This window comes from Pristis pectinata, chromosome 13, assembly GCF_009764475.1.
Source record: "Pristis pectinata isolate sPriPec2 chromosome 13, sPriPec2.1.pri, whole genome shotgun sequence".
Taxonomy (NCBI): Eukaryota; Metazoa; Chordata; class Chondrichthyes; order Rhinopristiformes; family Pristidae; genus Pristis; species Pristis pectinata.
Window position 1 is genome coordinate 39,404,932 of NC_067417.1, and position 21,921 is coordinate 39,426,852.

General features: G+C 39.6%; 1 protein-coding gene across 1 annotated transcript in view; it reads right to left on the bottom strand.

Annotated features, from left to right (window-relative positions):
• The window catches only part of slc9a5 (solute carrier family 9 member A5), a 170,605-nt gene that overhangs the window by 15,114 nt on the left and 133,570 nt on the right, over nucleotides 1-21,921 (bottom strand). Inside the window, exons 11-14 of the mRNA XM_052028713.1 lie at nucleotides 6,591-6,676; nucleotides 4,895-5,021; nucleotides 4,160-4,354; nucleotides 2,796-2,868 (exon numbers count right to left, since the gene is read on the bottom strand). Of these exons, the coding sequence (XP_051884673.1) occupies nucleotides 2,796-2,868; nucleotides 4,160-4,354; nucleotides 4,895-5,021; nucleotides 6,591-6,676 (481 nt within the window). The remainder of the gene's footprint in view (nucleotides 1-2,795; nucleotides 2,869-4,159; nucleotides 4,355-4,894; nucleotides 5,022-6,590; nucleotides 6,677-21,921) is intronic.

Below are 21,921 nucleotides of genomic sequence, written 5' to 3' on the forward strand. Positions count from 1 at the left end.
GATGAGTTCAATCTGTCCAATATCCAAAGTCCTATTTAAGATATGGAGGTGTGGGGGGGGGGGAGGGGGGGGGGGGAGAAATAGACTCCTCCTCCATTGCTCATGTTAACTATGTAATATAATTGCATATGAGCTTTGGTCTCTGGTTCCAGTATTCCAAGTACAGTGATGCTTCTATCTTGCGTATTTGATACTGCTGGCCAAGAATTAATTTCTAGATGAAAGTAGCCTTGGTATTGATCATCATGGCACCATTGACATTGCTAAATTTTCAACCAGCTATGGTTGCTGGCAGCCTCAATGGTGTTAAGATCCATAACATGAAAGCCAGATTCAAGTTTCCCCAGAATCTTTCCAGTATCCTTGCTTTCCTGCAGAATAATTTCTTAAACTAAAGGTGCCAGAGTTCACGCGCATGATCTCTTTTCAATAATCACCAATCCTCTCCTTATTGGATTGTAAGTTCTTGTAGTTTTTGAAGGTCATAACAATGCATTTAGTGACTCAGGAAGTCATCTTGGACCTGGGGAAACCTGAATTGCAAAAAGTTATCGACTATTGTCATTTTGGTATTGGATGGTAGAACTGGGTGAAACACGCTATGTCACTCCTCTCTTCACGAAATGAAGCTTGCAAAAGCCATTTGTTTTTCACATTTTGAGATAAGGACACTAAATAGAGGAATGCTAACTGGAAGAACCTATTTCGAGAATGTTAAGCACAGCAGAAGAAAGGTCTGGCTGTCAAAAGACCAGGTGAATAGAATACCAAAATTAATTCTCGTTAGTTACAAGAAAGAATACCTTAGACTGATTGGAAGGTTATTTTTTTCTGTCCCCCAACTCCCTATTTTGATCTGACACCATCATACTTTTGATAATATCCTTTTAGTTTACCACAGCATCTTTTTTTTATAGAACTTGGTAACAGGGGGGCACAAAGGTTTTCAGAGAAATAGGGAAAGATTATGTGAGTGGGCAAGAAGTTAGCAGACACAGTTTAATGTGGGGAAAGTGTGGTTTAATGTTATCCACTTTGGAAGGAAGAATGAAAAAAATGAAAATCATTATTTAAATGAAATGAAACTACAAAATGTTGTGATACGTAGGGATCTGAGTATACTAGTATATGAAACACAGTAAGTTAGCATGTATGTGCAGCAGGTAATTATAAAGTCTAATGGAATGTTGACTTTTATTGTAAAGGGTATGAAGTGTAAAAGTAGGTAAGTTTTAATGCATCTTTACGGGGCACTGGTGAGAACATCTGGAACACTGTGTACTGTTTTGGTCTCCATATTTAAGGTAGGATATACTTGCATTGGAGGCAGTGCAGAGAAGGTCACTGGGTTGATTGCTGGGTTGAATGGGTTAACATATGAAGAAAGATTGAGCAGATTGGTCCTAGAGTTTAGAAGAACGAGAAGTGATCATATTGAAACATATAACAATCTGAGGGGCTGAAGGGAAGGATGCTGAGAGGAAGTTTCCCCTCGTAAGAGCATCTAGAACTTTCTGGCATAGTTTCAGAATAAAGAAGTGTGCATTTAAGATGGTGATGAATTTCTTATCTCAGAGGGTCATGACTCTGGAATTTTCCACCACGGTGAGCTGTGAATGTGGACATTGATTTTATTCAAGGTGGAGACTGACAGACATATGATCTACAAGGGAGTCAAAGGATATGGGGAGGCAGCAAGAAAGTGGTGTTTTGGTCAAGATTGTAACAGCTATGATTTTTTTGAATGGTGGAGCAGGCTTGAAGAGCCCATTGGCTACACCTGATATCATCTTCTCGCATGCTATGTGGATAATAGGAAAATGTTAGCTACCCACAGAAAATATTGAAAGGTATCCTAACCCCATAAAAAAATCCAGAATAATAGCAACTCGACCATAATAGTTTGGCCAAGATCTTCACTCCGTTACAGTGTCCAAGTAGGAACAATAGTTACAGAACTTGTACAGAACTTGATACTTTTTGAAGTATTTGTCTTACATTTGGAAGGAATTTTACTCCCATTGGGTTTCAGATTGCTTAATTTGCAAACTTGTGTCTGTACTCCAAGATTTGGAATAGTAAAGGCATTTAATTTGCCAACATAAATTGTGTGCAAAATAGAAATTAAGTCTTCTTCTTACATTCTCAATTGTTGACAACAAAATCTTAGTACTTTTTGTGTCCATCAATTTATATGGACTTAAAAGGCATCATCTCCTTGTGAGAAAACAATCCTTCCTAAGTTCATTAGGTAATAAATGTTATCTGAAGAAACATCAACAATGAAATTTCAAGTTTACCCTCAGTCTCTCCTGAAAGAAATGAGATTAAGGATATTTGGATAATGCTGAGTTCAACTGCTCTCCAGATTTTGATATTTTCTTTAGGCACTAATTGATTTGACTCGGTCAGGGATCCTGCAAGTCTTCAGTAATATTTCTGCTGCTGGAGAGATAGTCCTGGGTTTGTCTTCATAAACCTTTTTCTAAATGGGATCCTAGAATAAATGCTCTAGAGTTAAGCAGCTATTTCTATTAAAAAATCCTGATACATTCTTATCACTGACCCCTAACTGCAGCAAGATGCGTGGATATATTGATTTACAGAGTCACCTCCCAGTTTATTGGTGCCATTTATTGATGGTGAATGGTTGATCATCCAATCTCACAATGGGGAATTTAAGGAGAATGCTTCAATCTATAATATCTTGAGTTCAAGAAACTACACAGAAAGATCACGTGCAGAGAAAGAGTGTATCTTTAAACTTCAAGTGAATTAATCAATTACAGACTTACTTGTATCATGCCAGCTGACATTTCGACGCAATTTATCATTAGGTACTTGGCCATTTGCACTTTCAGCATTCCTCTATTGGAAACCACATAAAAGCACTGAATGAGTTCATCATTAAAACAGATGCAGACAGAACACTGATTTTTTGGAGCTCAACTACTTAACTTGAAAATATGGAGCATAATTCAATTCATTTTTTGTACCATATGCATACGTTAAAATTAGAAGAAACAAACTTCAAATGGACATCTTATCTGTTAGTGTGAAGTGCTGTAGATTCTGTGGCGAAAGGAGTTAGAGGTGAAAATCTCCATCAAATTCCAGGACCATTAGAGATTTCAGTGGTAAATTGTCAAAGTTTTCAATGGCACAAAGCACACACAAAGAGGAGAGAGAGTAAAGTGCTGGACTGACCATGCACATTTCAGAGGACGGACTAAATGCAATATAAATATAGCCAATTAGCAAAGTATTTAAAAAAACACCAGAAATAAGACTGCAGGGTAACTTTAACCCAAGCTGACAATTATAAAAGTAATGTTTTTTAGGTCCTATCCAATTTCACTCTCTGTTGAAATCAAATATCAGGTAGTATGTAAATCCATGTGATCGTATTAGTTTTCCATCAGTGAGTTAGGTTAAAATTATCCCGTCAGATTTTCTCTCTGATGGCTCAAAATTTGTTAAAATTAGGAATTAGTCTGCCTTGAAAGAGTTGACAAAATTAAAAGGGTGACGAGTTAGCATATTCTTTTCTCTCACATCTAGTCTGAACTATCATGCATTTCCAGAATTTTGTTTCTGGTCTTATTCTGCTCAGGGACTTTGACCAAAAAATAAGCAGAATGAAAAGGTAAACAAAGTCTTAAGTTTGCAAAAGGTACTTGGTGTCTGCTTTGATCTTGGAAACAGAAGCTTGTCAGTTGAGATTATCTTGGGATTATAAAATATTAATTTTGTTATAACAATGTATATCCAGCCAAGAGTTGATTAGACCTTTATAAGCTGTAGCTGTATCTTATGGTTGATAATACATCAATGGAGGAGGAGAATGTCTTTGAATAAATCTGTACTCGTATGAGGTCATTTGATCGTAACTTTAATATATGGAAAATCCAGCCCCCAACAAAACTAAACTAAAACTGAATCCAATGTAGAAGGGTCTTTCAAATTTTTTTTTAGCCTGGAGCACTATTAGGCATGATTCAGTTTACCACTCACTGAAAGAAAATATGTCTGTGGAGCAGGAAAATTGAAGAGTCAAACCCCTTTCATGTAGATTATTTTTTCCTGTAACAACAGATGTGGAAAATGTTTTGCCCCTAAATATGTTCCATGGCCTTAAAATATAAAACCAACTTCATACAACTGAAAAGAATCTTGCCTTTTTCTGACATTTGTGCTCCTTTTTATGTCTGCATTTGTTCTTTGAAGGGTAGACATTATGTTTGGTGGATTTGAATGACTCGAGACGACTTCTCATGTTTCGTTGGAAAACTTCCCTTTCTTGCCTTTCTTGTTCGCCTTGAGCAATGAAGTGCCGACTGTAATTTCCCTGGTACTGGTGTAGCATGGAGCAGACATCAATCATAATAAAATCAACAACTGAAGCACATACAGAGAGTGCCGACAACATAAAAAGTTATTAGCTGTCAAAATGCATTAACTGTACAGGCAGTAATTGATTCAGCATGTGCTGCTTCTCCACTTACACTCTGGGTTCATATCATTATATACGTTTCCTTTAATTTTTTGCTATACATAAAAGGGGGAAACTTTTAAAAGTGGCCAAAAACATTGGTATTCATGTGAGTTATACTATTGGCAGACTAAAGAATCTCACCCCTAAATTTCAACAAGTGATGACATTTACACAGTTGCACATTGTATTCAATACATACTCAGCATGGCCTATTAGAGAGTAATCACAAGAACGAGTTTTAAATAATTTTTTTTCCTCTTAACTTTGGGACACCGAGGCCAATTGTGCATCCCTATCATTCTCTGGTGCAATCAGCTAACTGACCATTGTTCAGACCCATTCTGTTTGAGTTGAGTGGTTACCGCTATATCTCTCAGTGTAGTTATAAAAGTGCCTTACCCTTCTCCTTGGCTTGTACAGGTTCTCCCTTAAGACATGGTGCATCACTGTGTCTTCCCGATCTCTGCCACTCCTCACTGTGTCGATTACTTGCAAGTCTAGACACACTGCACTACCGCTTTCCCTCCTGATACATATAAGAACAAAATTAATACACAAAAATAAAATCCCTATGTTTTTTTTAAAATTTATTGACACTGTTTAAATATATTGTGTGGCAAAGTTGACCAGGGATTCTTAACTCCACCAGCAACTTCATGACTGGAAATCATAGATCATTTGTAGGCTGTGGACATCAGCAAACACAGCAGAGTCCAAGACCTGCTCTGCCTGTCACCCAGAGGAAGCAGGAGCTATAAAACCAGAAGAAGGACAAAATGGAAATTACACAAAACAATAAGTTCTGTGATCCAAAGTAATGTACTATAGTAATTTTAAATAATCTGGGCTGCTTCAAATCAGTGTACTACTGGCTGTGAACGATCACTTCACGTTAAAAAAAATCATGCACAGGCAACCTCCAACCCTCAGAATTTCATCAGAAGCAAATCAACCTTGATGCTGTGGGACTGCCTGAGAAGAGGAATGCTGAAAGCTAGAAATGGAATAAAACATTTAAGAAACAACAAGGTACAAAGATCATATATGACCTCTGTGCAATAGTTTTTTTTTTCATTTTATTTTTGCTTCAGTCCACAATGAGAGAAATACTGCGACACTGAAGCCATGCAATAAAGTCACTTGAATGGAAAATAGGGCAAAATATGGTGACATTTGTTTTTTTTCTCCCTTCTATTGATGATTAGCTGCTCAGATCAGTACCAAGACATTACAAAACACCACTTAAACACAAAATCTATTGGTATTAATTTCCTGTTTCCATTTCAGAAACCACAAATCTGGAATGTGTGACTAAAGCTAAATGGTGCACAGATGGTACTGATCACTAGAAGGGTCAGTACCTCAATAAACCTGTTTACACAAAGTTATGGAAAGACAATGCTGTAGATTCAAGCAGCTTTCTTAATGACAAATTCTCTGAATCATAAAACAGCACCTTAAGCTATTCAATCTGTGCATGGTCATCATGAAAAAAGATCAATAAAATCTGATAGTGGTAAATAGAATTTTTTATTTACATGGTTCAATAAAGCATTGAAAACTAATCACAAAACCTGTGTGCGGATATTCCTTGTAACGAACATTGGTAATTAAATCCCAGCTTCACTTCAATAGCAGATGCAAAAATAAACACAATAGGACAATAACCCCATCCTTATGTTCTGGTTACAGAGCTCAATGCGACAACATATACCTTTAATATTCAATCCACTTTTAGTATTCAAGACCAATATAAAAGTACACTCTATCAAAAAACCCGAGATTAAAATATATGTTAATATACCTTCTCATTACGCACAAATACTTATCAGATTTAGTCTGATTAAAAATCTAACCCATCACGTAACTTTACAATGGTTGTTGGAAATCCTTGGCACTTGACTGCCTCTTTTCAAGTTACTCAGTGAAGTTTATATCATCCTATCTTCATTCATGCCATAGTCAAAGGAAGCAATGACCGCAGCCCTGAAGACAGAATGCCTAAGATATTCCCATATGAAAATTGAACAATGGTGAAACTTTCAGCTCTGAACTGCAGAAAGAAATTCATGCAAACACAATGACTTGTACTCACAGGAGGTTTGTTACAGATGTTTCAGAAAATGATGTTCTACTTGGCATTGATGCAAATGAGAATTTTCCTGATGACATGTGACCTCCCTTAAAAAAAGAAAGTTACATTTAACATAAAAAGCTGGTAAATGTATTTACTTTGCTCTCAAAATAAAAAAAATAAGTAAATAATTTGCACCTTCAGAATATTAGGATTGAATCTTATATGACCTTTGCAATTTGAATGGCTCAGACCTATAAAAGACAATGCATTTATCTACAGAAAGAAAGCAAATTCATTTCCATTTGTTCAAAATAAGGAGGTGTTGAAAAGAAAGTGTCCTGGAAGTTCTGAGAAGTAATGTTTGATTTTAGGTCTGTGTTGACCTGGGCTTTTGAAAGTCTCATTAATACAATGACTATGGTTTGGGCCGTGGAGATGAAAAATATAAAAGTTCTGATGAAAGGTATTTAACCTGAAAAATTAACTCTGTTTCTCTCTTCACATATGCTGCCTGATCTGTTGAGCAGTTCTAGCATTTGCTGTTTTCATTTATTATGGGAAGAACAAACAAATCATTCAGGACAGTTGCTAGGAAAATCCCACCTCTGAACATCAATTGGAGACAGATTCAGTTTTTTAACGATGTTTTCCATGACTGAAAATAGTTCAATAACACATAGTGCCCAGGCACACATATGAAGTTAACTGATGGGATGCCACATACCTGCTAAGCCCTTAAGAGAAGATTTAAGGAAAGAGCAGAAACCAATCTGCTTTTTTTTTGAGGTGCATTAAAGTTACCGAGACTTATTCTGTCAAAATGGTAGGCAAGTGACTTGCTCCCACCTTTCTAAGAATTGCACTCTGTAACTAACTTAATGGAATGCAGTACCTGTTGTTCTCACCCATTAGGGAAGGATTTGCAAGTGCTCTTTATTTTGCTCCACCTAAACTCAGAAGCTTTCTCTCATTAGACATTGACCACCTTGAATTTTCTACTACTCTAAACTAACTACTGAATTTGCTGCACTCTACTCACTAAGAACATCAGCTCTCAGACACATCCATGGACCATGACCCCACCACCGAACATTAGACTGTTGTCTCACATATAGTCATAGACCTCATTTCCACAGGCGACCTTCCCTCCAGTTTCCAACCTTGTAGTGCCCAGCGCTACACAGCCCACTTCTACCTTCTGCCTAAGATCACAAACAGGGCTGTCCAGGCAGACCCATTGCTTCAGTTTGTTTTTGCCCCACGAAACTTATTTCTTACTACCTTAATTCCATCCTTACTCTGCTGGACAAGTCCCTTCCCACTTACATCTGTAACACTGTGGATGCCCTCTGCCACTTTGACAGTTTCCAATTCCCTAGTCCCAACCAGTTCATCTTTGTATAGATGGGCATACAATCGCTCCACACCTCCATCGCGCATCAGCGGAGTCCGAGGGCCTGGCTGAATTTGTTTGCACAATTTTCGAACAAATTCTGTTTCACCTCTGTTCGCTTCCTCCAGATCAAAGGTGTAGCAATGGGCAGTCACATGGGCCCAAGCTGTGCCTGTCTTTTTTGTGGAATACAGGAACACTCAGTCCTACCCAGGTCCAGGTATCCCAACTCCTTTTCTGATATTGCATTGGTGCAGCTTTCTGCACTCACCCAGAATGTGAAAATATCATTGCTTTTGCTGGCAATTTCCATCCTGCTCGCACCATCACCCAGTTCACCTCTACTCTTCTCTTCCCTTTCTGGGTCTCTGTCTCCATCTCATATGATAGGCGAGTCACAATTAGCTATTACAAGCTATCAGATTCCCACAGCTATCGAGACTATACTTCCTCCCACCCTGCCTCCTGTAAGGATTCCATTCCATTCTCCCAGTTCCTCTGGCTCCGTTCTATTTGCTCTGATGTTGAGATGTTCTACACAGGTGCCTCTGAAATCTCTTCCTTTCTCCTGAACTTGGGCTTCCCCTCTACCAAAGCAGACAGAGCTTGTGACCAGATCTCATCCATTTTCCACACCACTGTTCTCACCCCCTCTTCTCCTAAACAGAGCAAGAGCAGAGTTCTCTTGGACCTCACCCTGTACCCCACCAGCATCTGCATTCAATGAGTTTCAATGACTTCACAATTTTCACCAGCTCCAACAAGGTTCCACCCTCCCACAGGCGCATATTCCCCTCCATTTCAACATTTCAGAGGGATTGTTCCCTTTGCCATTCCCTGGTCTGCTCTTCTGTGCCAATCAACCACTCCCCGTCTTATGGAACTTCTGCATGCAACTGCAGGGTGTGCAACACCTGTCCTTTTACCTCTTCCCTTCCTATCATCCAGTCACCCAAACAGTCTTTCCAGGTGAAGCAGCAATTCGCTTGCACTTCCTCCAATCTAGCGTACTGCATTCTGTGTTCACACTGTGGAATCCTCTGCATGGGTGAAACCAGATGCAATTTGGGTGATCACTTTGCGAAGCATCTGCACTCAGTCCACAGGTGTAATCCTGAGCTTCCTGTTGCCTGTCACCTCACTTTCCTAAGCTGACCTCCTGCACAGTTACAATAAGCTTGACGAACAATACCTGATCTTCCATCTGTAGCCTTCAGGACTCAATATTGAATGATTCAACTTTAGATAATTCACTCTTCCTTTCTGTTTGTATCAGAACTGGCCAGTTCTACCTATTATCATTTTGGCTCATTTTTTCTTTTTCTATTCGAAATCTAGCCTGCTGCACAAGTCCCACAGCCTTGCTATTAGCAACACATTGCACAGATATAAAGCTTAATTTGACCCTAACTGCTACTTTAACTTACTTGGTCTCATTCTATCAAGGATATTCCATTCTCTCCCCTGCTTTCCCAGTTACTGAAAATGAAATTCTTTTCTCTCTTTTCTAGTTCTGATGAAGGGTCTCAGACATAAAACGCTGACTGTTTTTCTTTCTGCAGATGCCGCCTTACCTGCTGAGTGTTTCCAGCATTTTCTGTTTTTGTTTAGAACATCCAGTGTCTTTACCCTAAAATTGTTTTATTTAATCATCACTTTGTTTTGGGGGGGGGGGGGGGTTTAGGTGCAAACTTGTGATCAAGTTAACTCTGGTCAAGTTGTTTTTCCATCATCTTTTCTTATTCAGTGGATCCCACTTTTTGTTACATTGGCATTTTAACACACTATGTATAAGTGGCTAGACTGTTAGTCAGCTTAACAACATGCCATTGACATCTTAGGAGAAGTTCTGAAGCAGTGTCAACATTATCAACTATAATAGTGAAATGACAACTTCGTTTAAACATGGATAAAAGTGATGTGTTAAAGGCTGTGAATCCTACAGCAAGTGACTCACCTCCTCACATCCCAAAGTCTTTCCACTGTCCACAAAGTATAAACAAGCCAGGAGCTCAATGGTCTACCTCCCACTTGTCTGGATGATTGCAAGACATTCAAGAAGTTTGACACCATTCAGGATAAAGCAATTGCTCGGCTGACACGCTACCTACCACCCTCAACATTATTCCCTCCACCAATGTTGCATTGCATTGCAGTGTGTAGTACCTACAAAATACTCTGCAGTTATTTGCCTAGGCAACCCATATAGTCACAAGGGAAAACGTGCAAATTCCACACAATCAGCACCCAAGGTCAGGATCGAACTCAGGTCCCTAGAGCTATGATTTGCGTCAGAACAAGGAAGTATTATGGATGAAAGTGGGTTTAAACAAGTACAGAGACAAAGGTGCAGAGATGGAAGGAGGAGGGATAAAAAGTAAGGTCTATGATAGGGTGCAAGGTAGGAGTGACTATAGAGGGAATGATCATGTAAGGCAGAAGGGCAGTCAAGGGCAAAATTAGTACCAACAGCAGCAGTGGTAATCTGAAATTGTTGAACTCATTATTGAGTGTGGAAGGCTATAAAATGTCCACTGAAGCACGATGTGCTTTACCTCAAATTTCCTTTAACTCCACAGCATGTAGGAAACCTGAACCTCTGTGGTATTTATCCAAAGCTCTGCCAATTCCCCTTCTTCTCCTCACCACCCACATAACCCACCATATTAATATTCAGACCATTATGTCAATGGCTTGTGGAGCTAAACAGTCCAGGAACATGTACCAAGGTAAATCGTGAGCACAAGCAGTGATGATATTGAACACAAGTAAGTCTGAAAAACATTGCCTAATAGCTCTGGAATTTGAGCACTGAATCATCAGGAAGCCAGAGGGGACTGTGAGCTGAGTAACTGAAAATAAAAGGATCTGAAGATGCTAGAAATCTCAAACTGAGGAAGAGAAAATGCTGGACACAAATAGTAGGTCAGGCAGCATCCGTAGAAAGAGAAACAGAGTTAACATTTCAGGTCAAAGAACCTTCATTGGAATTAGGAAAAAGCGAAAAACAAGTTGAGTTGAAGTTGCAGAGAAAGTTAGGGAGGGGTGGATAGGACAAAGGAAATAGGGTGAGGACAGGTCAAATGGGTTCATGGAGGCAGATAGATGGTGATTACATTTCTTTTTCTGTGTTACATGCTGTTAAATCTTTTAAGTAAATATAATGTGTTACATGCTGCTAATAGCAGGGCTGTGGGACATGCCCAGCAGGTTAGGTATCAGACATGAAATATTAACTCCGTTTCTCTTTTCACAGATGCTGCCTGACCTGCTGAGTGTTTCCAGCATTTTCTGTTTTCATGAGATGAGTAAATTGACCTGTGTAAACTATGACTGAAGCTTTACATTTACTTAAAAGATTTAGACTATGGAGTCATAGAGTACTACAGCACAGAAACAGGCCCTTCGGCCCATCTAGTCCATATTAAGATGTAGTAAGAATGACAAGCACTTTTGAAAACACATTCCCTTCTGAAGAAAGATTATACCTCAAATGCTAACTTGCCTTTTCTCTCTACGGGTGCCTCCTCATGTAAACCATAATCCTAGCATTTTCACCATTTGGTAACAATGAACTTAAATGTTGGCTGAACAGCTTAGTTTAGCATTGGACAGATAAGAAAATAGCAGACAGTATCTCTTATACAAGAGCTATCCTGATTACAAGGTTATGTAAATTGCTGCAGGCAGTGTGGAGCAGAGTGCATTATTGTGGGATGTGGTAACCAAAGATTTGCAATACTGTTACAGGAGATTTATTTGATTACTTTTGTCACCTTGCGCGATAAAATTATTTCTATTGTGTTCTCATCAAGTGTTGTGAAAACCAATATAAAACTTGCATTTTAATCCTGTCATAAAAGTCAGTATCGCAACTTAGTACAGGGATACTCACATGTTTAATATACAAAATTAACTCTCTAATACTGACTGAGACGATGGCCTGGTCCTGTTCCTCCATGCATTTCAGCCACCCTGCTTATTGTTTACTTGCTGAGACACTACTACCTGAGAACATAAACACAATTTCATTATTCCCCAATTCATAGTCTATATTTCATCCACAGGAGATTCGCAGTCTGCTGAGGGCTAGATCTGTGGTGTTCAAGACCAGTGATCCAGAACCCTACAAGAAGTCCAGGTATGACCTACAGAAGGCCATCGTGAGAGCAAAAAGGTGATTCTGTGTGAAGTTAAAGACACAATTGGATGCACAACAGCTGTGGTGGGGTTTGCATGCCGTTACTTCCTCTGAGGCAAAACCTAACAGCATAAATGGCAGTGATGCTTCACTGCCTGATGAGCTCAATGCCTTTCTTGTATGGTTTGAAAGGCAGAAGAACACTACACCTGTGTGAATCCCCACAGTATCTGGTGACCCTGTGATCTCTGTCTGAGAGGCCAATGTCAGAACATCCTTCAAGAGGGTGAACCCTTGCAAGGAGTCAGGCCCCAACGGTGTACCTGGCAGGGTACTGAAAATCTGTGTCGACCAACTGGCTGGAGTGTTCAGGAACATCTTCAACCTCTCACTGCTGCAGTCGGAGATTCCCATCTGCTTCAAAAGGGCATCAATTGTACTGGCGCCCAAGAAGTGGAGGGTGAGCTGCCTCAATGACTACTCTCTGGCAGCACTCACATCTACTGTGATGAAGTGCTTTGAGAGGTTGGTCATGGCTAGAATTAACTCCTGCCTGAGCAAGGACCTGGACCTGCTGCAATTTGCTTACCGCCACAACAAATCTACACCAGATACAATCTCACTGGCTCTCCATTCGGCTTTGGAGCACCTAGACAGCAGCTAAATGTATATCAGGCTGCTTCATCTCAGCACTAATCAACAAGCTTCAAAGTCTTGGCTCTGTACCTCCCTCTGCAACTGGATCCGCTACTTCCTTATTGGGAGACCACAGTCAGTGTGGTGCGGTAATAAAATCTCCTCCTTGTTACCAATCAACACAGGCGCACGTCATGGATGTATGCTTAGCCTGCTGCTCTACTCTCTCTCGACTCATGACTGTGTGGCTAGGCACAGCTCAAATGCCAACTATAAATTTGCCGATGACACCACTGTTGTTGGCAGAATCTCAGATGGCGATGAGGTGGCGTACAGGAGTGAGACAGATCGGCTGGTTGAGTGGTGTTGCAACAACCACCTCACACTCAACGTCAGCAAGACCAAGGAATTGATTGTGGACTTTAGGAAGGGGAGGTCAGGAGAACACACACCAGTCTTCATTGAGGGGTCAGCGGTGGAACAGGTGAGCAGCTTCAAGTTCTTGGGAGTCAACATCTTAGAGGATCTATCTTGGGCCCAACACATTGATACATTCATGAACAAGGCACACTAGCGGCTCTACTTCATTAGGAGTTTGAGGAGATTTGGTATGTCACCAAAGACTCTTGCAAATTTCTACAGATGTATGGTGGAGAGCATTCTTACTGGTTGCATCACTGCCTAATATGGAGGCTCCAATGCGCAGGATTGAAGGAGGTTGCAGTGGGTTGTAGACTCAGCCAGCTCCATCACGGGCACAACCCTCCCTGCCATCGAGGACATCTTTCAGAGGCAGTGTCTCAAGAAGGTGGCATCCTTATTTAAGGACGCTCGCCATCCGGGATATGCCCTCTTCACATTACTACCATCGGGGAGGAGGTACAGGGGCCTGAAGACCCACACTCAACTTTTCAGGAACAGCTTCTTCCCCTCCACCATCAGATTTCTGAAAGGTTCATGAACCCACGAACACTACCTCGTTATTCCTCTTTTGCACTATTTATTTATTTTTGTAACTTATAGTAATTTTTATGTCTTGCACTCTACTTCTGCTGCAAAATAATAAATTTCACAACATATGTCAGTGATAATAAACCTGATTCTGATCTGGTCTCCAACATTTAGCACATTCCAGTTGATATTTTTTTGGAACAATGTAATAAGTGGTACTTCAGGCATCCCCCTACTTGTTATGTCTTTGCTACACTCTGTCAGATTGGCCCATTTGATTGCACAGTTTGGATTTTAGTTCTACTCCAAGATTTGAAGATCTAATCTAAGTTGACACTTTATCGCTAGATCTGGCAGTGAGCTCTCCCTGACTAATATCTATAAAATCAGATCAGGCGATAATTTGTATTATTTTTGTTTCAGACAATTTACTTGCTGTGTGCAAAAGGTCACCCTGTCTGCCTGCATTAAAATCTTCTTCTCAGGCAGTCTCCGAGGATTGTGGATGACTTGCTTCCCCTTCGCTTTAGAGTAGTGGAAGATGACAGTGCATGAATTTTTTTATATGTAGGGTGGCTTTTGCACTTCAGCTGCCACCTGGAGCTGACAGAGTGAGATCTTGGTCTTTACTTAGATCCCTCTCCCTCACACCTCCCCTTGGTCTTTATTCCTTCCCTCCTTCAGTTCTCCCCCCCCCTCAGTCTCCCTTTCCCTGACCCCTTCACCCACTCTTCTCTCAGTCTTCCCCCTATCTTCCTCTGTCCATTTCCCCCATTACTCCTACATCCCAGTAGCTGCACCAGCTGAAGCCTGTGGCTAGCCCAGAAACCCTGGCCCTCTCCCAGAAAACTTCAGGAGAATTTTCATCCACCCTCCTGCTTATGCCCGACATCAGCAGATCACTGTCAGTTTGTGAGTTCCCAGATGGAGGCAAATTCATTCCCTAGGCCAAGAGTGTGGGCAAGAGAGCACGTAAGTATTTAAAAAAATACATTTACAGTTATCACATAAAGACCAGAGAATGAGAAAAACAACTTAATTATACTTCTGCATATTAAGTTAATGTTCCTGTTTCATTGTATGATTGTATGACTATACTTTTACTAATTAATGCCTAACTTATTCACCATAAAACAAATGCAAAGGGGTGATATGTAACACGATTCACTTTACATTGAATCTGATTGGACTGTAATAGTACCTTCAAAGAAGTTTTGAATAATGTAGAATTCTATTTGATTAGTGTGTGTGTGTGTATACTGTACATTGTGGGTGTAGATAAGATGAAACTTAAAAGCTTGGTGCTCCAGTTCTTGTGCAGATCCTCCCTGCTATTCAAGTACTTCCAAAATACATAAAAGCATTATGATAGTCGCTGCCCTTCAACATAATTAACTGGATGTAAAGCACTTTTCAGATGTGGCAAAGCACCGTATGAATGCAAGCATTTCATGTTTCTATCAGCTCAAACTTTGGACAGAGATTCAGCCAACATCTGCTAATAGCATTACCCATTAGAGATGTGTGTTATGAATATGTGCCATGGCATCAGTTTCATACCCCTGTTCTCTTCTGTAGCCTCATTTTTATACTTGCTTCTTCACCTCTCTTGCAATGTTGCTAACTGGCAGCAGGACAAATGACCACCAGATGTTCCATTCAAACATCTGAAAAATATCCTACTCATATCTTTTACTTGCTTTTAATATACATGTTCTTAGACACTAATTTTACCCTGGAATTCAGATAGTAACATTTTGAAAGAAAACACAAATATATTATAACTAATACTAGCACTCTTCATAGCTAATTACCACCAGCTATGTTATCATTAATTTCTTTTCACAGCAATGAACTAGCATTGAACTATGGCAGAGTCATCACCTGGAACAAAAATGAACAAATGTTCAATGCCATATTTGGGGAAATAAATAAAGGAAGAAATTATGACATTTAAAGAATAGAGAAAGACTTTCTGAAACATCCTCGCTCTACTTTTCCTTTCAACCTTGGAGACAATTTTGGCACTCATTTTTGACAACCTCTCTGTCATTAACAATGCACCAGATTGGAAAATGTGATCAGTCAATGTCTTTCTGACTCTCACTGCCGTATAACAAAGCACCGTATCAGTCCAGCTGATACCAGATAATTTGCACAGTCATGTCTTGCAATATTATGTTTCAGCTTAAGAAAGTGTGAATATCAGTTACAAGAATTTTCATACAAAGAAAATGTATAATATTTTTCTTATGAGGACCTGTTAATTTTTTACTAGCTTCTTGAAGACACTGGGCTATACTATACAGACATGATCTTGGCTACCACCATAAAGATGTGATCAGCATTACTGTAAAGTACATGAAAATAGCAGCTGGCAGTACTGTAGGCTTCATTCCAGCAATCAGTACCTTCCATCTGAGTCGAAAAGCTTCACTCAGATTTTAGCAAAAGAAATAAGATAGGTACTCTGCTTCTAGAGTTCAGCAGTTGGACTACTTCAAACTTGACATTAAAATGATTTTTTGCTGTAAGTAATTTACATTAAAATAGCAAAATACTGAGAGGGTTGTCAGCTGTTAAGTATAAAGAAATTATCAGGGATTAAAGCTGTCTGTAGCTACTGCAGTATCACTTTACCTCATACTGATGTTCACAGATGGGCTCAGCCAACACAGCCTTATTATTTACAATGGCAAAAAAATTTATACAGATTACAGCTTTGAAGTATTCCTTTCCCCACGGCAGTTCTGACAATCAACTTCAAACAACGAGGTCTAAATGTACTAACAACTGGCTCTCATGTGGAAAGTAGGCAAAGATGTTAATTCAAAATAAGGGATTTTTCAGAAGTCAGATTTGAATACCATTATTAAAATAAGCACAAAATCTATTTGACAACTAAAAATAAAAATGTATTTCTGAAATAAACTTGTAATATTTAGCACTGAGATAAGATACAGGATATTTATTTATTAGTCACATGTACATCGAAACACACAGTGAAATGAGTCTTTTTGCGTTACTGAGAATGTGCTGGGGGCAGCCCGAAAGTATCCTCACTCTTCCGGTGCCAACATAGCATGCCCACAGCTCCTAACCTGTAGGTCTTTGGAATATGGGAGGAAACCAGAGCATCCGGAAGAAACTCATGCAGACACTGGGAGAACGTACAAACTCCTTACAAACAGTGGCGGAATTGAACCCGGGTCACTGGCGCTGTAATAGCGTTACGCTAACTGCTACACTACCGTGTACCCCTAAGTCACAAAGTAAAATGAACTTTTTGTGAATTTTAACCTTAAACCATAGTCTAATGAAAAAATGTTCCTTCAAAATTTGTTTAAAATAGAAGACACCGTTTTGTTTGCACTTCTAATTTATCACTTTTGTTAAGTGAATATAAATGCACAACATTTCCAGGAGGGTTGTAATCACGTTTGATTAGCTTTAAAGATCTGCTGATACTATGAAGATATTTGCTCTCCATGGGCTATTGCTCCAGACCTATGGCCTTCTATCTTCCTTTTTCTCAACTCCTACCTCACTTATTGCTCATTTGTTCTGCCTTTCATATCTCCCCTTTGAGGCACTTCATGTCTGTCTCACATCCATAACCAATTTCTTATCTCCACTTACCAACTTTTCAACCTGAGCTTGAACCTCACCCAGCCCATTGTACCTCCTTTGACACTGCCAGCAAATGAGTTATGGACCCTCTCTGTATTGTCTTCCAGAATGTCCATGCACTTACAAATAAGATCTCTCTTACTGAGTCTCACTGCATTGACATCTGGGTTGTTAGTAAAGCTTGACCTCAATGTGATTACACCTAGCACCCTACTGAAAATTTCCTAACTAGCAAGACTTTTCACTGGTTCTCTGCTAAGTACTTGATGGATTTTCTAAGAATGACTGCTGTAGATTAACCCTGTGCTTAGTTTAGAGTAAATCTGCCTCCCTGACAAACAAAAATAAGGCGTAGATGTTCTTCTTCAGTCACTCAGGCTACATGTGTGATATGGTAATGAAAGGCGGATTAGACTTTGCTTCTGACTTTCAGTTCTGTTGACATCAATGGAACTGCATTTCAAACGCAGAATACGGCCGGCTCTTGCTATAATAACAAGTGTTTAGTCCAAGCAACTGAGTACAAGTTTCCACTTTTAGTTCGTGTCTGTATATTCCTGGCCCTTTTACATGCTCTTGCATTTTTTTTGGAGTGAGGTAAATTTTCACGTCCTCCTGCTCAATGAACTTAACTAATGGACTGTTAGTGGCATTGTGTCTTCATTGCTTGAATGCACTCAAGGATTTTTATCCAGATAGAAAGGCAGCTAAACTACGATTAATTATTAATGCTTTAATTATTCTATAAGGTCATGTGCAACATGTGAAATCAATCTGCAATGTACTTATGTGGTAAGTTAAAAGGACTGGAATATACAATGTTAGTGTGATGCACAATTAATGCTTTCTGTATATTTCATTGAAAAATAATAAACAAAACAAATATGTTTTGAAACTGATTCACATTGGAATGGTTCTTCCAGCGCTCTGCAATTAAAATTTGACTTTACCCAGAGAAAATTACATTTCCCACCATTTATGAGCTAAATTATGCCAATTTTTACTTTTAACAACTTTGTGATCCCAACATAATTTCTAAATCAGCACTATGTAATTTGACATCATTCTCTATGCATTGAATTTAGCCCAATTTGTCCTGGAGGCTGTCCTCCTCAGATAACACGGTCTTATCCTGCATCATTGACCTGGGAGGCCTGAAGGCAAATAAAATAAATTTTTGTCCCTCAAGCCCTGCACTACCCTTGCCCCCACCACCAGCCTCTGATCTCCTGACCTGTATTGTCTTCCTCTGAGGCGCCCACCACAAATACAATGCCTCCTTCCCTTCTTACTACCCTAGCAACATTCCATTTCTTCCTTTTCCAATCCCCAAGCGAGAACCACTCCACCCTTTGTCTATCCCCAAATAATGTACCATTCCTTCCCTTCCCGATTCCCAAGTAATACACCTGACTACATCTTCGAAACAACCCCTCCCCCCACCACCACCACCCACCAAGTAATGTTCCAGTTCTCCCCTTCCAGATCTCAAAGCACAGTGCTTGTCTCCCACTCCCTGGTCACAGGTCCATCTCAGGCCTTGGGATGGATATTTTTGAATGCGGATCAAACTGAAGAACCACAACCAAAATGTTAGTTATCTTGTTCTGCAGAATGCAGTTGAATTTCTTGCAAATGTGCTGGAAAGACTAAGCAGGTCAGGTCACCATTGTAGAGAAGGAAGGAGTTAATGCTTTTAGTTCAGCTACATTTTATCACAACTGGGAAAAGTTAGAGATAAAACAAGGCAGAGAAAGGGGGAAAGGAGGAGAGAACTCCAAGAAAGAACTGTGATCTTATGGACAGCAGAGGAGAAAAAATGAAAAAAAAAAGGGTGACACTGCTAAATGAAAGAGGTGGGTAAAGGGATTAATGGATAACAGAAGGTAGTTGCAGAGGAGGGGCAAATTGGGAAAGCAGAATAATTATTTGAAATTACCAGAAGAAAATCACTATGAATATTGGAGATGTCAAATGAAAAAGCTGTAAGTGCTGGTGTTGCTGAATTGAAGAGATGTTTTGATTCCTTTTTTCCCCCATCTATACCTTCTTCTCCACCTCAGCTAAAAGTAGAGGGTCGTAACTACAAACTCTCTCTGTATTCTAATGTTTCTTGACCTGTCAAACAAGAAGAAAATTTGTGCCTGAATTCAGACGGGAGCGAGCCAGATTTCTGTCAGTCTTTCCCCAGCAGGGATTTTCTCCACCTGTGGTCAACTGAAAATTTCTCATAAAAGCTCATTAAGCATATGGTTGACAGCCTCCAGTAGTAGTGCAAATTGCTTCGTGAGACATGTGTGGCTTGATGAGTAATGGTTTATAACCTATGGGATATGACTCAATCCCTTCTCCTGGTTTACACAAACCCAGCCTTTGTGTTTATGCAAGTGCTGTACACTTTTAATTCTTTATTTTTAGATTTCATAATGGGTGGCCTAGATGGTTTGGCAGTGAAATGTTGACCCCCAAATAACAAAACTGAGAATTATATTTGTAATGTTACAGGTCACTCATATTTGCAAAGGCTGGACTGATTTTCAGCAAGGCTGTAACAGCCCTCACAAAAAGAGAATTAACATGATTTATCAGTGGGGTGAGGTGGAGAGGGGAAGAAGGGGACATTTTCCAAACCAGGCAACCATAATCCTTCCTCCTGACTAATTAAGCAAAAGAAGAGAATTCAGGCAGAAGTACTTCATATGAAAGCTAATAGGAATATGGAAGGTGTTACTTCCACAGGCCTCCAACTGCAAGAGAGTCATGGATAAAGTAATCTCCACGGGTAGGAGGGTTTACAAATATTAAATTCATGCAATATAATAACTGAGAAATTATTATCACAATGCTAAAGTCACATAGATTTTTGTATGAAATTATTGTGATATGTATATTTTAAATTTTTAAAAAATTATAAATTATTTTCTTTGTGCACTTACTTTCTGCTCAGTCAATCCCCAGTTACTCTCACCGTTCTTTTCAATCATAGATGCATTTTTTGTCTTGATATTTCTAATCGTATTTATTCTTCTATTTCTCTTTACAACTGCTGGAATATTTTATGAATAGTGGTCATGAGGTGTCAGTGTACAGACCAATGTGATTGATATGATCCTTCCCACTTTAGTCCAGGTTCACTGAAAGTCTGTTAAGCTCAGAAGAAGAGGTGATCTCATTGAAATTCACCAAATCTTTATAGGCAGATGTGGAATTTACTGGTCTGGCCTGAACTGGAGCATTGTTCAGTTCTGGTGACCACATTTTGGCAAGGATTTGGCTTTTGAGAGGATCCAGAGAAGATTTACGAGAATAGTTCCAGGATGAGGAACTACATTAGACAGATAGATTAGAGGGGGTGGAACTGTTTTCTTTGGCTGAGGAAAGATTTAATAGAAGTACATAAGATGAGGGGTCTGGACTGAGTGGATTTTGTGAAGTTGTTTCTTTTGGTGAAGGGGTTGAGGATAAAGATCCTGAGTATAAGCTAAAGGGGAAGGGAATTAAGAGTGATATGAGGGGAAAGAACATTTATGCAATGTTGGATGGAATCTGGAATGCACTTCATTCAGATGTGGTGGAGGCAGATTCCACTCAGCCTTCAAGTGGGAATTGGGTAATTTTAACATGGTGAACAAAAATATTGCAAGGATCTATAGAAAGGGCCAGTGGATGGAACAAAAGAGTCGGTCTGATAGAGAGCTGGCATGATTATGATGGGTTGAACAGCCTCTTAGTGTGTAATAATCATTCAACGATGAAAATTGGGACTGTAATTTTCATGCTACTTAAGAGGCCTGATTACTTTTGACAGATTGAACACAGAAACACGTGGTTTTAACACTGTCTCAGGCTGCTGCACTGGAACAAAACCGAGTGAAGTTTGATAATGAGTTAAATAAGGAGATAGTTAATCATGTAACCAAAAATCTAATCAAAAGGAAGCTTTAAGGATCATCTTAAAAGATGAGAGAAATAAACCTAAATAAATTCCAGAGCCAAAAGCACGGGTACCAATGGTAGAGCACAGACGATCAGAGATGCACAAGAAGCCAGAATTAGAGGAGTGCAGAAACCTCAAAAGGAATCACAGGATTCCTGGGTTTTGGAAATGATAAAGCAGTGACTGTGGACAGAAAGCAGTGAAGCAAATCCTGGGGATGAGTGAAATGTGTAAAGTATGAAAATGGAAGGAAAACAAGTTACTTAATATTTATTCAGGGAGTAGCATGAAATGCGCCTTTCTGTAAGCTGTGAAAATATGCCTCCTAGGGGAGTGTACAGATCAAGTTTTGTATGTTGGGGCTGATGGAGAAAGCTGTTTTATTGCTCACAGTTGTTCAGAGTAATCTGGACCCTCTGCTATAACATGGAAGAAGAAACCAGCATTAACAAAACAGTGAATATCTGCCAAAATGCGAGTGTCATAGTCATAGCATCAGTGAATATAAACAGGGTTCTAATTAACAGTCAGAAACCTCACCAACTTGCTGAATTCCTGATCCTGAAATAGTTCAAATACTAGCCTGAGAATTGCTGGAGTTTTCCAACCACTAATCCAGTATACACCAGGATGACACAGTAAATAGAGGCAGATCAAATAT